This window comes from Gambusia affinis, linkage group LG03 (assembly GCF_019740435.1).
Source record: "Gambusia affinis linkage group LG03, SWU_Gaff_1.0, whole genome shotgun sequence".
Classification (NCBI taxonomy): Eukaryota; Metazoa; Chordata; class Actinopteri; order Cyprinodontiformes; family Poeciliidae; genus Gambusia; species Gambusia affinis.
The window spans coordinates 12,961,343-12,977,629 of record NC_057870.1 but is presented as its reverse complement, the minus strand read 5'-3'; the positions used below and the strand labels follow the sequence as shown (position 1 = coordinate 12,977,629).

The 16,287-nt window shown below is 40.1% G+C and overlaps 1 protein-coding gene and 1 long non-coding RNA gene across 2 annotated transcripts; both read left to right on the top strand.

Moving 5' to 3' along the window:
- The first annotated feature begins 33 nt into the window (after window positions 1-33).
- On the top strand, window positions 34-15,780 carry abhd17b (abhydrolase domain containing 17B, depalmitoylase). The gene is made up of 4 exons (XM_044111159.1): window positions 34-668; window positions 2,874-3,341; window positions 12,826-13,005; window positions 13,413-15,780. The coding sequence occupies exons 2-4, from the start codon at window positions 2,875-2,877 to the stop codon at window positions 13,630-13,632; spliced, it is 867 nt and encodes a 288-aa protein (XP_043967094.1). The 5' UTR covers window positions 34-668; window position 2,874; the 3' UTR covers window positions 13,633-15,780.
- Window positions 7,283-9,559, top strand: LOC122828001. The gene is made up of 3 exons (XR_006370146.1): window positions 7,283-7,455; window positions 7,821-7,835; window positions 8,041-9,559. It is a non-coding gene; the product is annotated as an uncharacterized LOC122828001 (long non-coding RNA).
- Window positions 15,781-16,287: the final 507 nt, after the last annotated feature.

Below are 16,287 nucleotides of genomic sequence, written 5' to 3'. Positions count from 1 at the left end.
AGCGTTCGTCTACCTCCTCTCCGTCTGTGTAGTAACTCTGCGGCGTCACGTAGGACCTGCCCATCATTTCCTCAAACAGTCCACAAATAGTGGCTTGGCTTTAGCAAACTCCTCGCCATTGGTCCTCGCAGCTGTCGCCCCGACGCCTCGCCCTCCTCACAAGCGAAGTGATAACCAGAACGAAAGTAGAGATGTGCCAAGTGATACAGCTGTGAACTATATCGTTTCCGATTTATTTTCTGGATTTTCAGAGCCTTTGTGTTTTGTTTGTTTTTTGTTTGTTTTTTTACCAATGGCCTTGTTGTGGTGTGTCTACATGGACAGCGTGAATGAAGCAGCCTTGTTATAATTCTAGACCATATGCGGAGAGAAAAGCGAGGTGGAAGAAAGAAAGAAACAACAGTAGAAAAAAGAAAAAGGCTGTGTGGACCCGGAGGACGAAGTGGCTTGCTTCCGGACCTGTGAGGGATATCTACACTCAACGTGACATTGATAACCGATAGGAGATAAAACCGAGGATAATCTGCGGCCGGGGATAGCCCCGACAATCTGCTGGCGTCGAAAAGAAGATAAATTAGTTTCCGTGGTGTGAATAAAACGCTACACAGTGGCGACGCAGTCTCCTGGAAGAAAAAAGGAAGAAAAACAAAGAAAACCCCACGGTTCAGGTAATGTTGGCATAATCTCTTCGTTTTAAAGAAAAAAAAACTCCCATTGTGGTTTAGCAAACAATATATTCCTACAAATCTGACCAGATGCAACCCGGATGGCGAAGGACTGTGGGAAGCGGACAGGCTTTTCCTGGTTTTGGGCTCCCTTGGGGAAGCCACTTAAGCAAGATGCTGAAGAACCATTGTGCAGTTTTAATAGGGGACATTTATAATCACAAGTGGCTTCAAAGAGTCTAAATTATCTCTTGCGCTGCCAGTTGTTTATAAGAACAGTTTCACCAGACTAGCTATTAAGAAGAGTTGAAAGCACATGGGTGCAATTAAAACTGAATTAGCTTCAACATCAAATGTGCTTTTCAAATAAGCAACGTTAACATTTAAACATCAAAGCAGACACGTGGAGGAATGAAAGAATCATAAATTTTGATTAAACCACCACATACAAACTGATGTCTACATCTAGGCAGAAAATCTGAGCATTTCCTGTTCTTTCTTTGTGAATGGTTTAGCTAAATGGATGACATCGCTGCCAGGCATTTTTAGAGTGCATTTATTTATTTATTTATTTTTTACCAAAGTAAAAGTCACATGTCCTCCATTCTTTCCAGCAGGGCCACCAAAGCGTGTAAAATATGGAAAAAGATCCATGGGGAACATGCCAGTAGATCAGGGGTGTCAAACTCCAGTCCTCAAGGGCCGCAGTCCTGCAACTTTTAGATGTGCCTCTGCTGCACCACACCTGAATAAAATAATTAGGTCATTAGAAAGGCTCTGGAGAACTGATCTACACAAGAAGGAGGTAATTAAGCCGTTTCATTCCAGTGTTTTGTACCTGTGGCACATCTAAAAACTGCAGGGCACCGGCACTTGAGGACTGGAGTTTGACACCTGTGCAGTAGATCCTCCTTACTGAAAATAAACGGTATCACACTGATTTCTTTATTATTATTATTATGATTCTGTGTCTGTGTTTAGCTGAAATATACAGATATATATAGATATTTTTTCTTTCAACTCAGTGATGGTTCTTAACTTTATGGCACATTTTACTTTATTCCAACAAAGAATCTGCTGCAGCAGCAAAAACTCAAATAGACCTACTTGTGGTCATGATGTTACCAAAAGTTGAAGTTAGTAGTGCAAAATATCAGGGAAACATGCAATTGCAATGCTATTGCAACGTATTATATATATAAAATGTCCTTATTGATATCGATGATCCAGTCAAGATTTCCCTCAGAAAACCTGCTAAGCCCGGTGGTTGGGCGCTAGGGCAGTCATTCATCCAGCGGCCCGTTGTGATTTTTTACATTTTTTTCTAAAGTTAAAATATGTTTAAAGCTGACAGGAAATTTGTAAATATCACTTGATAGTTATGGGTTATTAACAGATTTGATGATTAATACCTGAGCACCAACTATAAAGTCTTAAAATGCAAACATTTTCAAAAGACTTGCATAAATAAGCAATCTTTAGCCTGGAAGGGGCACAAGTAAAGCCTGGTGGTCTGCCAGGTTTATAATTCACTGAGGGGAAACCCTTCCAGTTGTTCTGGACCTTTTCTTTTCATCATTGCAATTTCCTCATAACTTGTCTGTGCTAGCGTCTGTTTAGCCGCTAGTAAACTACACATCATGTGGGATCAACACGGGTAGTTAAAGGCAAGACCAACAAATGGTGAATATGTGGTGTTAGTAACTGCAAGCGGGGCATTTACAATGTGATATTTTCAGAGTTATTGCATCCACACTTTTATTTGTGGTTGGGACCTTGCAGACACTGATAATGCAATGATGATTGTGTCCCAGTCCTGCTACAGCTGATGTTTAGTCCAAAGTTCATTGGACTATAACGACCGGCGCAGGATTTGCTATTTCAACCACTCAGATTTCTCAACGTTCATCTATTTCAGGACAATGACTACAAAATCCATTGTATATGACAATTATTTCACGATTGAACTTTTACATATGAAGGCCAAGTACTTCTACTTACATTCAGCTTCAAACACCATTCAAACCTTAAATGAAACAAGACTTGGAGCTGTTACCAAGTACTGCAGGCTTTTAATATCTTTAATTGTAAATTTTAATTTAAATGCGACTTTCCTTGCTTTTCTGCATGCACGTGTTGCTGAAGTATGAATGTAAACGGTTGAATCCGTTTTAGTCATTGTTACTCTCGCTGTCCCATTATTTGAAGGATGAACCATCTAACCTTCAGTGAGCTATGTTGCCTGTTCTGCTGTCCACCGTGCCCCAGCAAGATCGCCTCCAAGCTGGCCTTCCTCCCTCCAGAGCCCACCTACAGCCTCATGTGCGACGAAAGCGGCGGCAGATGGACGCTGCACCTCTCGGAGCGGGCCGACTGGCAGTACTCTGCGCGAGAGAAGGACGCCATCGAGTGTTTCATGACGCGCACCTCCAGAGGGAACCGCATTGCCTGCATGTTTGTGCGCTGCTCGCCCAACGCCCGCTACACTCTGTTGTTCTCCCACGGGAACGCGGTGGACCTGGGCCAAATGAGCAGTTTCTACATTGGTCTGGGCTCAAGGATCAACTGCAACGTCTTCTCCTACGACTACTCGGGTTACGGAGCCAGCTCTGGGAAACCTTCGGAGAAAAACCTGTATGCAGATGTGGATGCTGCATGGCATGCACTGCGATCACGGTAAGGATGAGACTGAATGAAAGAGGGGGAAGAGATCCTAAAAGCAATATATATACTTTTTTTTTAAAGACATTAACATGCTGTTAATTTGTCGCAGAATACCCACAATCTATCTCCAGTTTTATAAATAGATGTACATTTTAAGTGGTAACGTTTTATCTTGCATAAATGTGCATTGCAACTAAATTAACACAGAGTAGAAAGGGAAGTGGCAGGTGCCGCCTAAACCAGGTTTTTGCCAACAGCGTAGAGACAAAGACTTTTTTTGTTTTCTAATTTCAACAACAATGAGGAACCGACTTCAAAGTCAGAGGTGTGCATGCATTATGTCCGTATTTGATAGGAGTTATCCTGTATGACTTTTGATCAGACATTTTGTGTATCCAAGTTTCTTTCAATATTGTTTTGCAATTCTGGCCTGATCATACTTAAAGCAGTTTGTACCTAAATTGACAGTAAGATCAATTTTTTTTTCTTTTTTTTTTTTTTTTGTTGTTCAATTGGAAGGTCCATTTTTGCAAAAGCTGAAACTTTCTGGTTGACGTCTTTGGACGTTGCTTCAGTATTTCCACATATGGTTCCATCCTCATGATGCCATTGCTTTCTCCTTTTTTTTCTAATTCACCAGTCTCTTGCAAAACAAAACCAACAAATAAATATCACAATGTTGAAATGGAATGATCCTTTGAAGCATCACTCCTTTTGTTCTTCTAAATGCAATCCTGGTCATCAGAGCACAAACACTTTGATATTCGGCTCATCAGACTACAGCACGTGCTCTCCAAAGGCCTTAACTCATAAGTGCATTTGCCGTCTTAAAATCTGAAATTTATGTTGTTTTTGAGGAAATGGCTTCTTCCTTTCAGGGTGACCTTTCAACCCATGTTGGTACAGAACTCGCCTCACTGTGGACAATGACCATTTTACCAGCTTTAGCACCCAAACACATTCATCTCTGCAACTCCGTCCTGAACAGAATGATGGCTGCACTATTACTTGACTATATTTGTTTGAACACAGTAACAAGGGACTTTCAGGCTTCTAGAAATTGTAAATAAGATTGAATCAGACACTTGTACTGTTCCACAGTTCTCTTCCTGACATCTTTGCTTATTGATATTTTATATATATATATAATTGGCATGATGCCACAAAATGAAGCAGTATATTTGAGCCTTATGAAACCCTACATGCTTTACAAACAAATGTATTAATTGGAGCTGTTTGTCAATGTTGCCATTGACAGGTTTGCATTGGAAGGGTGCAAATCCAGGGACATTTTGGATGGAGCTAAAAGGAAGTGATTAGGGGAAAATAAGGCTAACATGACACAGGAAGTTGTGGGAGACGTCTTTCTTTGTGGAAAAATATGCATTTAAAAAACAAACAGAGGAGGAGCAGGATGTGTGCCGAAGGAGCTGAGTGGAGGAAGGATTACGCAAACCAGTGCTGACGAATCCTGTTGTGGGAACTACAACAAACGGTTTGGTAGTGATGCCAAGATGTTCATGTGGGCGATTAATGAGGAGTGTGGTTTCTGTGATATTGCGTTGCTCCACTGCATGTAGGTGGAAGTGGGTGTTCTGCTGAGGCTTCATCTCTGTAGGCTTTGGGTGGACTTTTGATTTTAACAGCCTATCTTATTTTACCCCAAATGATTAAAAATGTCTTTGCTCATTGTGAGCTTCCTAGTGATGATGTTGTATAATTTGCTTCTCATCTTTTTGTTGGTGTAAAGAACCGAGACTTTGGTTCTCACCAGACCGCTTCTTTTTTTGTTTTTTTTTCCTGATTTATAGAAAATACAACCGTAACCCTATATGATGGATTTTAGATGTATGTCACACTTCTTTACCTCCTGCTTCAGTATTGTTGGATATTCTTGCAGTTTAGAATTGAATCTGACAGGAATTAGCCCGTCTCGGATGAAAATGTCAGGTTTTGCATGTTTCCAAAGCTTTGTGATAAACGGGAAGCTGGCTGGTTATAAATAGTGAGAAAGGTCACGGTCTGCTATACAGTGAAAGTGTTCAAAACTGTCCCACATTTTGTCACAACTACAAACTTCAGTGTTTTGTTAAACTATGTGATGAGTCAACACTTTGTAAAATCGCCTTTTGCTGCAGGTACAGATTCAAAAGTGTTTTGAATTATGTCTGTAGCAGCTTCCGTTGAACATTTTGCCGAAGTTCAGTCCGGCAAATTTACTTGTCTGCACTGAGGAAAAGCATCCCCACAGAATGATGCCGGCGCCACCATGTATCATAGAGAGAGTCATGTGCTCACTTCCTGTGGCACAGTGTTTTCTGAAGACGCAAAAATACTGCCGACACTGCAAATGTCTCTTCAGGTTTCAGTGAGCCTCAAGTGGTTTATCACCAGTGAGGACAGATCTGGCCGCATCACTCAGTTGCAGTTCCTTCTCTCAGATGAGGCTTTGCTTCACGTAAGCTGTATTCATCTGTTTGTTTAACCTGAGCTCGCTCACTTCCTTCCATCCGTGTTTGAGGATGTCTGCTTTTTGTCTTAAATCCTCTCGTCATCTCCTGCTTTTGTGCTCCGTAAGAGCAATGTGATCACGCTTTATATTTAAGGGACTGATTAATGATGAGGGTGTTTATATTACAGTAATACAAGTGTTACGTAGACAGGTTGGCTCTGACTGGTCATTGTTGGATCCTAGTTGATATGGGAAATCTGCTAACTTACTGTTCTAGTAAGTAAATTGATTATTTTTGGAAGGGTAAAGATATTTGTGATGATTCCTAAGATCTGTGCCAGATACGTTTTTATTTTTACTGGCATTAAGTTATGGAGGCAAGGGTAGAGATGCATTTACTAAATTGGAAAGTACAACTTCCGTTCACCTGACGGAACAGGATGCAGAGTAGAGGATACTGGGAGAGAGAGTGTGTGGGTGTGTGTGTGTGTTCTTGGTTTTTGTAGTCCCAAAGGGACCTTGTTTGACGTAATCATCAACCTTTTAAGTACTAACAGTCCTTCTGGGGAGCCCAACCCAGTCCAGGGCATTATGGTTGGTGGTTGGGGTAAGTGGGAATTAATGCATGAGAGGGATTATTGTTGGTCATCTAACTGTTGAATACCAGACTTAGTTTAGCCTGGAGGTCAGTGCAGCGACGCAAAAAGATCAACTCTACAAGTTCGCATCAAAGTGTTTTAAGCGTTATTTGTTTCTCTGTAGAACTCCTGCTTACATCAACTTCCTTTTGCAAGTTAAGAATAAGAGTTGATTCACTGAAACATGTATGTAAAGATATTGGCACCATAGAGATGCAAATGTCTCAACAGTAGGGGCTGAGCCCCGAGCAAAAGAAAAACAAAAAAAAAAACTGCTGGTTGTTTTTTCTGGCTCCATGCCTTTTGCCTCAGGTTCCCCAAAGCGTTTTCTCAGAATCAGATGACTATTCTTCTGCAAATAAAGAGCTGAACATAAAGAAACAAGCAAGTTAAACCAGAAACATGATCACATAGGGGCTGAAGAAGAACCGGCTTTTCTGGTGGTCAAACCCTTTGTCTCCATGTATATTGAGTCATTTGGAATCTCGTGCTTAAAGGTCGACTCCCATTTGGAGTTATGGGAGTTTTAAAGCTTTGTTATGAAAGCAACTACTTGAAAGAGAAGTGAAAATTAGGTTTGGTTCTGTGGCCTTTCTCCCCTCAGCCCACCTTTTTGCTGATTCAGAAGAAAACCTTCCTCTCTTTTTAATGCGTCTTTTCAAAAATGGGCCTTGAAAATCTGTCAGATCTGAGTAAATGGGGTCCAAACTTCAGTGACCCACACAAATGAAGAAACCTACTATGCAAAAATCTTAATGTGAACCGTTCAGTGATTCAGTCACGGTTGGATAATTAATTAATTAAAACTCTCTAGATCTGATCCAAGTTACTGTCATTGCTGTCATCAAGCAACAATTCTTTTACTCAAATGTTGCTTATTTCAGAGAGAAACGTCTTCAAGATCAGAAAAGCCCCATGGAACAGGGTCATAGGCTGTTACTGCAGAAGCTACAGCTGGAGTGTATTGTGCATGTCCCATGCCTTGAGTCCCATGGTTGGTTTTTGCAGTGGAATGCGATGCCCCAGGCTTTTTGTGGTAAGGGTGACCTAAATGGGCTTAGATGACAGAGTGCATAGCTCTACTACAAAAGAGATAATTCAGATTTCCGTGTTCAGAAGTTGCTCCTCATCTTTGTGCTGATCTGATGCAGAACCTTTTCATCTGCATCATTCTTTCAGAGCAACCTACATTTTTTTTTCTTTCTTTTTTTTTCACTCGCAAGAAGCACTTTATTTTTGTGTTTTTCTCTGTCACACTACATTCAGCATTTACAGTTGTAGAGAAAAGGTTATCACGTTTCCAGTCTGACATTATGTAAATTATTTATACTTGGGCTGCTCATGTTCAGACCACCTCCCATTAACACTGCATCTTTTTTTTTTTTTTTCTCCCCCCCAAAGGATCCAACAGAGCAGGTAACCAAATGATGTCTATGTAAACCTTGTGGCCAGTGGCCTCTGTCACTCAGCAACTATCTCTCTCTGTTTTACTGCCTTGTCTGTATCAGTATTTCTCTCTTTGGTTGTTAGCTGTTGTCTCTCTCTATATTGAAATTTATATGCCCCACAATTGTGCATACTCAGTTATACATTTAGGGTATTTCCATTGCGGTGCTTCCAGAGCTTGACCTGGGCTGGTGGTAGCTGCCACCACATCACAATAAACAGCCTGTCCAGTAAATGGATCCATCCCACCTGCCCTGTAAACGGACGTTTGTGAGAATTTCTCAATCCCAACTAATTGATCTCTGGCCAGTAACGGCATCGCTGGCAGAAATGGGTAAACAGCAGAAGCCAAAGATCAATGTTGTTTAAGCTCTAGGCAGCATATTCACTCATTTAAACCCTGTAATGGGCCAGGTATCAAAATAACTGAGTAGATCAAAAACTCAGGGTTTTTTTCCAAGTGCTCACGTTTTTCTTTTTTCCTCTTTTTGTTTTCTTGAGCCCAGCGTTGGCTAATGACGAAAGCATCGCTTCTTCTAGCCCCCCTGGCACTTGCGGCCGGTTATTGAAAACAGAACCACGCAAGCACCAGGACCAGTTTGGCATCCGAACCAGTTTGGTGGAAACACCCCTTTGTGTTGCAAGCATCAAAGAACAGCTGGTGTTCTCTCAGTTTTAAAGGTCTTAAACGAGCCAAACATTTCATAGCAATTGGAAGCCATCTGCAAATCATTTTCCATTTAGTCTTTACTGCTTCAGCTTATTTTATTTATGTTTAATAAAGAAGTTAAGTGTTGCTGTACTTCACCACTCAGCCTTGATGCATTGACACTTATGCATATATCTATATATATGTTACACTGGCTTGTACATACTATGTTTCTGTCGGTTTTGTATTGTTCCTGTTGAGCAAATCAGCAGTAACCCCAGCTTTCAGTGCTGTGATCCAGCTCTGACATTAATCTAGACAAAAAGGTCTGAGGAGGAATTTTCTCTAGCTGTCTAAAATGAATAATGATTTCTTCAGTATTCGTTTTTTTTTGTTGTTGTTGTTGCTAATAACTGGATGGAAAGTATGGAGTAGCTATTCATAGCCTTTTGCACGCAGTGCTTCTGGTTTTGTATTGAGGTGGACTTTCTATGTACTGCCCATCTTCTAGGTTTAATAGAAAGTAAAACAGACATAATTTAAGTTATTTTTCTGTCTTGCTTTATTTGTGGTGTTAAACGTTTAAAAAGGTTTCTAAAGTGACTTTCTCTGCAGTAGAAAAAGGATCCAAACCATCCATTTAACTGCGAGTCAACAAGATTCTGGGTACTTAAATTTAAGTTTTAGTATTTTCCATGTCTGAAAAAAGTATGAAAAATGTGACTTGCCAGATGTTTTTCCTTCTTCCATTATTTGAAAGACACAAAAATCAAAATTTCTGGAGTATAAACTTTACACAACATTGACTTATTTTTAGTTGGGATCCTCCAAGTTAAAATTACAACGTCCAAAATTTTCGCCTGACTCAATGTTTCGCTTTTCAGTTATTGAGAGACGTGACGAATAAAAAATATAAATAAATAATCAGAAACTGGATTTGTAGTTCTTAATCAGTTTGGACTTGGACACTTATTTCTTGGAGCCTTCGTTACAAAATCAAGCCATCACAGATCACAAAAAAAAAAAAACTATGTAAATTTTTGAAGTGGAAATTATTTTGGTGGGTCCAGAGGCTGAAAATACAGTGAAATGGTCCTTTACCACATTGATAACTGCTTTGTTGTCTTTTTTTTTTTTTTTTTTTTTTTTTTTTTTTGCAGAGTTGTGGAACATATTGGTAATAACATTTGGAGAGGAAAATATATATATATATTTTGTGAGCTGACCAGAATGTTACAAAAACCTTGTCGATTATGTCCATTCCACCAAAGCTTTTCCCGCCTGGCCGCACATCTCGCCTGTATCCCTCACGGACGTCGAGCAAAATGAAAGCAGCCTATTCATGCATGTCAGAACTCTGTCACATGACAGAAACAACCACCTGTCACTTTGATGCTTTCATCAGGTTAGCAGAGCCGGAGGCGACGCTACAGACTCCTGATGTAGTTCCACCGCAGAGAATGAGCCACTCCCTTCACCTGAGCAGGAGATGTCCTCACTGTGTGAGTCAGCAGGTCGGCTTTGTCATACTGATAGGCCAAAGGGGAAAAGGCGAGGTTGGCAAAACTTTGCTCTTTCTTACATTGCTCAACCCTCAGCTTGGTTTTAGTGTTTTTGTTTTATTTAGAAGATCATTTGGAAACTTCAAATGGATTTCCCACTATGTTCGATTCTCTGAGTGTGTCCTTTCCAAACTCTAAATGGCTCTGTGCAACATTTTCTTCTCCCTCTGTGGAGGAGGCAGAGCAGCAGTCAATCCTGCTTGTCTAATATCGAGCAGTAGCCTGGCAACAGATTTGCAATGAGCTTTCAGACCAAGCCTTTCCTCTCTACTGAGGCTTGTGAAAACAAACGAGGAAATCTGGCTTCCTGGTCAATAGGGCTATCGATCCTAATGGAAACGCTATCCATCTTTTCAGCCGTCCCAAAAAACACTGGAGGAATTTTCAGGCCTGCATTTGCAGGGTGGCAACCCAATATTTATGAGTGTTTCTGACAAGAAAGAATGCAGTCATGGGTGAGATGACGCCTGTACCAATCTCTTGGGTGGAGTTCAACGTCTCACCTGACCGAACGCAACACAGTGTAATAAAATGCTATTGGCTCATCATTTTGTACTTTGAGTCTAACTTGTTCAGGTGGCCACTTAGAAGTAGAAATGGCCACAAACCAGAAAAAAACAAAAAAAACAAACTCTCGTGTTGAAAGGTTTTTGGTTCATAAAGTATTTCTATAGAGAATCCCCCTGCTACATCACAGATGGTGTTTTAGTGTGTTAAAACATGTGCTGCATATGTTCCAAGACTCTTGCAGTGTGGATTAGTCATGTAGCGCTGCTTGGGAATTAAAAGGAGTTTTGCTCTTGAGTGGAGCATGAGGTGGGCAGTCGAGAGGCAGCGTGATCTAGAGGAGTGGGATGAGGGAGGATGGGATGCATAAAAGTATGGATTTATGTCTGGAGACTGAATCGATGATAGTACGGGAGGAGGGTTGTAACCAGGAAGCGTGACCGACTTCGGCCTGCGGAGATCTATTTTAGCTGAAGTGCGACAGGGTAAATTATAGTCCTTGTGTGGCCCTGCCTTGACGGTTTGAACACAGAACAAGATGGCAGATTGCTTATAGGGGAGGTTCAATATTCAGGGTTTGTGTTACTGTCGTCAAGTGAGACACTCTGGCTTGCTCCAGATAATGACATTGGTCGTTAAAGACGAAGATGTCAACAAAAAGCACCTAGGAACGACCGTCGCTTGTCCTCTGTCCTCTTTACACAATGACTGGTGGTTCCAGTTTAGCCACTTTATTGATATTGCATAAATGTCACATGGTTGTGACATGTTGGGAGATTTGTGTTCTATCGACTTTATAAATGTGTAGATCTAGGCTGCCTTGTAAGGTTATACTTAAACCCTACACTAATAAAGAGACCTGCAGTCCATCTATAAAGCCCTGATGAAGTATGAATGTTATTAATTTAGGGATTTTAATGATTCATTTGAACTGCTCTCTTTCTACGGTGGATTGATCATTTGGCAAGTGATTAACCATAAAGGACAGTGTAAATTATATGCAGTTTAATAAATATTTTATCAGCTATGAAACAACATTTGCAGTTGCACTCTGCAGTCATTCTTTCCAATGCTGTCAGTATTCTCACCACTATTTATACCCTGATGAGCACCTGACATGAACTGTAAACAGTTCATATATTCACGCTAATGATAGTCTGCTGTCCACACTGACTCTGTGAGTTGCCACACTTTATCTTAATTGAGAGTCTGGGCTTCAGTTGTTTACGGTTGCTAGTAGCAGGCGGGCGTTATTGCTGTTTGTTTCTTTCTAAGGCAAAGACGAGAATCCATTACAGTAGCTCAACATGTTATCTGTCCTCACTGTTCCATGCAGCCAACATTATGAATTGCAGTCGCGTGTCAGTAGAGGCTGTAGCGTGGAGCCTGTAATGTTAGAGGTCCAGTATTTAATAACAGAGTGGAGCTGAGGTTTGTCCTGGCTGCGTTCAACTGTTTACGTTGCGTTATTCAGCCATGCAGCAATAGAGACAGTGATGCAGTGTTCCCAAAGTAGGTTCCAGCTCGTCAGCTGACTGCTTGCTACAGTGGGTCACGTTAGCTATAATCAGCTGTGGAATGTCTTCTCTCTCTCTCTCTCTCTCTCCATTTTCCTTATATATATATATTTTATTTATTTTTCCACCCTCCCAATTTATCCCTTGCCCTCAAACTAGGATTAATGTCTTTCCTATTTTTTTTTATTTCTCTCTCTCTTTCTTCTCCTTTTTTTTTTTTTTTTTTTTTTCCTTTGAGCTTAGTCACAAGACTGCAGGGATGGTGTAGAAGCAGCACTGCATCACACAACTGTGTCTTGGTTTTAAAAGAGTGTCCATTCAGATTTTTTTTTTTTTTTTTGAAATGCAAGCTAGTTGTAATGGGTCTTGACCAGAGTGCTCAAAGGACAAAAAACATAAATAAATGAAAATAAACCTTTGGGGGGGAAAATAAGATCAAATAGATGAAACCATTCATAAGGGGTGAAAAATAAACAAAATTATCGGAAGAAAGTGGAGGCAATCAAGTGGGAAAAAAATAATTAAAATGCGGTAAAAGCATCGCCTGATTCCACACGTGTTAGTTTGTTAATCAGCTTTTTCTTGATAATTGATTAATGGCCTCACTGGAGGCAGGCCAATGTCTGCAAATATTATCCGCTTATGTTGGTAAACTTGTACTGTACTATATCCTCATTGTGTTGAACACGCAGGATGGTTTATATTTAGGTGTGTTGTGTTTAAAGGTACGGCATCCGTCCAGAGAACGTGATCATCTACGGGCAGAGCATTGGCACGGTTCCCTCTGTGGACCTCGCCTCTCGCTACGAGAGTGCCGCAGTCATCCTCCACTCCCCGCTCACCTCTGGCATGAGAGTGGCTTTCCCTGACACCAAGAAGACCTACTGTTTTGACGCCTTCCCAAAGTGAGTGTGGCCCGACGACAGATGGCATGTGTGTGTAAACAAGGCTGACTGTGACATTTTTGCCGTTGAAGCATGCCATCTGTCCTTTTTGTGGATAAAAATGCCTATGAAGACAATAGATTGAAAAACATTTTCATCTGATTAGCTCAAGAGTGGGTGGAAAATATTTCCAACTGCTCCATCTGCTGGGTAGTTGGTGAAATGCAATGCAAATGTATTTGTATCCCTTTTCAAATTGCACAAACTTTAGGATTGCGTTACATAAAATCCCAATAAAACACGCTGATATCTGTAATACTAATGTGATCCTCTTTCTTTACGTTTTAATGTACAGCAGATGAATCCATTTTTAACCGTTATCTTCTCTAATTTGTGTCATTTGTTTCTCTTGGGTTTTTGTCTCGAAGCATCGACAAGATCTCCAAGGTAACGTCGCCAGTCCTCTTGATCCACGGTACCGAGGACGAGGTCATCGACTTCTCCCACGGGCTGGCGCTGTACGAACGCTGCCAGCACCCAGTGGAGCCCCTCTGGGTGGAGGGCGCCGGACACAACGACATAGAGCTCTACGGACAGTACCTGGAGAGGCTCAAACAGTTTGTTGCACATGAGCTGGTCAACTTATAGAGCTGCTTGAAATAAGAGACGCAGAAAAGAAAGCTTCAACTTTACAGACAGCCTTTGTTATTGTTTCTGAATTATTAAACGGAGAATCAGTGTCTGTCTGTCTTGAACTGACTTGGTGGCGACTCTCTTCACTTAGTCGAGACACTTCCCCTCACTCCCCTCATTTGGCTTTCTACAGGATTACTCTGATCCCTTTTTTTTTTCCACTAGAAACCTCAGCTCTATATAAATCCTTTTTTTTTTTGCTTTTATGGTTATGTTGGACACTGCAGTTTGTGACTGTGAAGAAGACATGTGCACGGACTATATTGGAGTTAATACAGTAATTACAAAGTAATGAAGTGTCATATTTTGTTCCTGCCTTATCAGAGAAGGTTTGTGGTTCTTAATGGAGACTTGCATTCCAGGAAATGGCCTTTCTACAGACTAATTAGTCTAAATCGACTGAACTCCATATTATCCTACTCACTGCATCTGATTATTGATTCTATCTCCTCTGAGGACCCAGTTTGTGTTTTTTATTTTTTATTTTTACAGAACATGTTGGATTTGCACATATTGTCACTTAAGAGTTGAACTAGACGAACTAACACTTCACCCATCTGTGCCAGTTTTGCCAAATGTTTGAGTATACTTCAGAACCCTGTGTAAATAACAAAGAGTGCAACTTGCCGTCATCTCTGTGTCTCTGTAAAATGTAAATGGTACAGCTTGATTATAGATCCTTTAAGTGAGATGGTGATCAGCACTGAAAGGTTTGGTTAAATGCTTGACAGTAGGTTCTTTCCAGCCACTTGAAAGGTTGTAACTTTTTAGTATGTTTTGAAGTATTGCTGATTTAAGACACCCGTCATCATACTGCTGTTGATAGTTTTCACATCACGCCGGGCACATCTGTGGACAAAAAAAATCTGACCTTTTGTTAATCATGATTCGCCAGTATATAGAAAGACGATTATGAATCCCAGTTTTGTGCAATTTCTGCCTCTGGGTCTTAATATATCAAAAAGAAAAAATTATAATGATATGCCGACATTATGTAACTGGGGTAGATTATTGTATCTTTTTTTTTTTTTTCCCCTAATACACACAAACGAAACTACTGTGACAGCTGCTGTCAGTTCTAGTCGACCACTATTACTGTTCAGGATGAATTATGATCAATGCTAGTCTTTATATGTTTTTCAGTTCAGGAAGTGGCTAAAAATCTCACAATGGGTTATTTGGGGTAGAAGTATTATCTTCTTCCTCCAGTATATTTACACTGGACAATTTTTACTCCACGCATGGTTCTTGAGTCTCCACTGTACTGAGACAATGAGTTATTTCAAAGTGATTAGCTCTGCTTCCAGGGACTCGAGTCAAAATGTTTTTGCTTTTGTGTCAATTTTATCTTTCTTCACCACAATGTTTCTGAAATCACTGTTTTTCTTTTGCCCTTCTGAGAGAGCCAGAATGGAGCTCCGTCTGGGCGTCGAACCCTTAAAATGAAAATGTCAAAGTGCTGCTGTGTGCCATGAACAGCGTTTACTTTTTTATGTTCTTCTTCGTTTTGTCTTTTTTTTTGGCATGCAAGCATTCAATTGCAAAAGAAATTTCTTTTTCCTTCTGGTTATTTTAAGTCTTTGGACACTTGACTAAATGTTTTTATCGCAGTTAATGATAAGCCAATCGGTGCTACTGTAAACCTTCCAGTCTGACCGGCTGCCTGCTAAACGAGCAGAAACGACCAGCTGTTTGTCAGATTGACCAAGATCCACGCCAGGATTGGGTAACCTCTTCTTCTTATGTGCTCATGTGTTAACACTTTTAAAAAATTTTATTTTGATCTATAAACAATTTTTTTTTTTTGCTTATTTTTTTCCACAGTAAAATGTTCAGAATGTATATTTACAGTTTTTCTCTCTTTTTTTTTTATTTTTTTTTTTGTTCTTCCACAAAATTGTTTGACTGGATTTTGTCTTTCTTTTAAAACCCTTGATATGCCAAGGTTGTCACTCGGACAGCCTTTTGTACTCGCCACTGATGGGTGCAAAATGATTTGATTTAGTTTGTATAGGATATTTCGATGCAAAGAAACTATGTATTAACATTAATATAGTAATTCTAATATGGATAGAGCAAATAAAATCGTATGTGGAATAAGGATCCTATTTGTGACTTATTTTATTATTTCTGAATCGGTTTACTTTTTTTTCTTGCTTAATTGTAAACGGCCACACATCAAACGCTGTTCATTTGGTATGAAGTGAGTTTGGTTTTGACCCAGTTCCTCTAGGAACTAAAATATTTCACAATGTTAATTTAATATGGGAAAGTTTTAAAAGGTACTCTGCAGTATAACTGTTTTAAGTTATGAAGTACCTTTTGTCCCTCCTTAGGACCAGCAGGTGGCGATGTTACTCTCATCTCGCTCACTGGACACAAAGTGGTAATTCTTTAAATAACTCCTTGGAAACCAATGTTTTCTTTTGAAGTTGAGGAAAAGGGAAATCCACATACTTAAGGTGGGAAGCAGGAAAGAAACCTCTGCACAAGATAACATTATTAAAAGCTTTATTGTGTTAAAATATATATATCTTTTTTTTTTTTTTTTTTTTTTTTTTTGCTTTGGAAAAAAGTTGGTTCCTGATCCCTCTAGCTAAAAATAGTGTT

What these genes read in the sequence shown, in the direction of transcription:
- abhd17b (XM_044111159.1), top strand. Translation starts at nt 2,875, where the DNA reads ATGAACCATCTAACCTTCAGTGAGCTATGTTGCCTGTTCTGCTGTCCA. An exon ending in TGGCATGCACTGCGATCACG is followed by an intron (nt 3,342 to 12,825) that starts GTAAGGATGAGA and finishes TTGTGTTTAAAG; the next exon opens with GTACGGCATCCGTCCAGAGA. An exon ending in TGTTTTGACGCCTTCCCAAA is followed by an intron (nt 13,006 to 13,412) that starts GTGAGTGTGGCC and finishes TTTGTCTCGAAG; the next exon opens with CATCGACAAGATCTCCAAGG.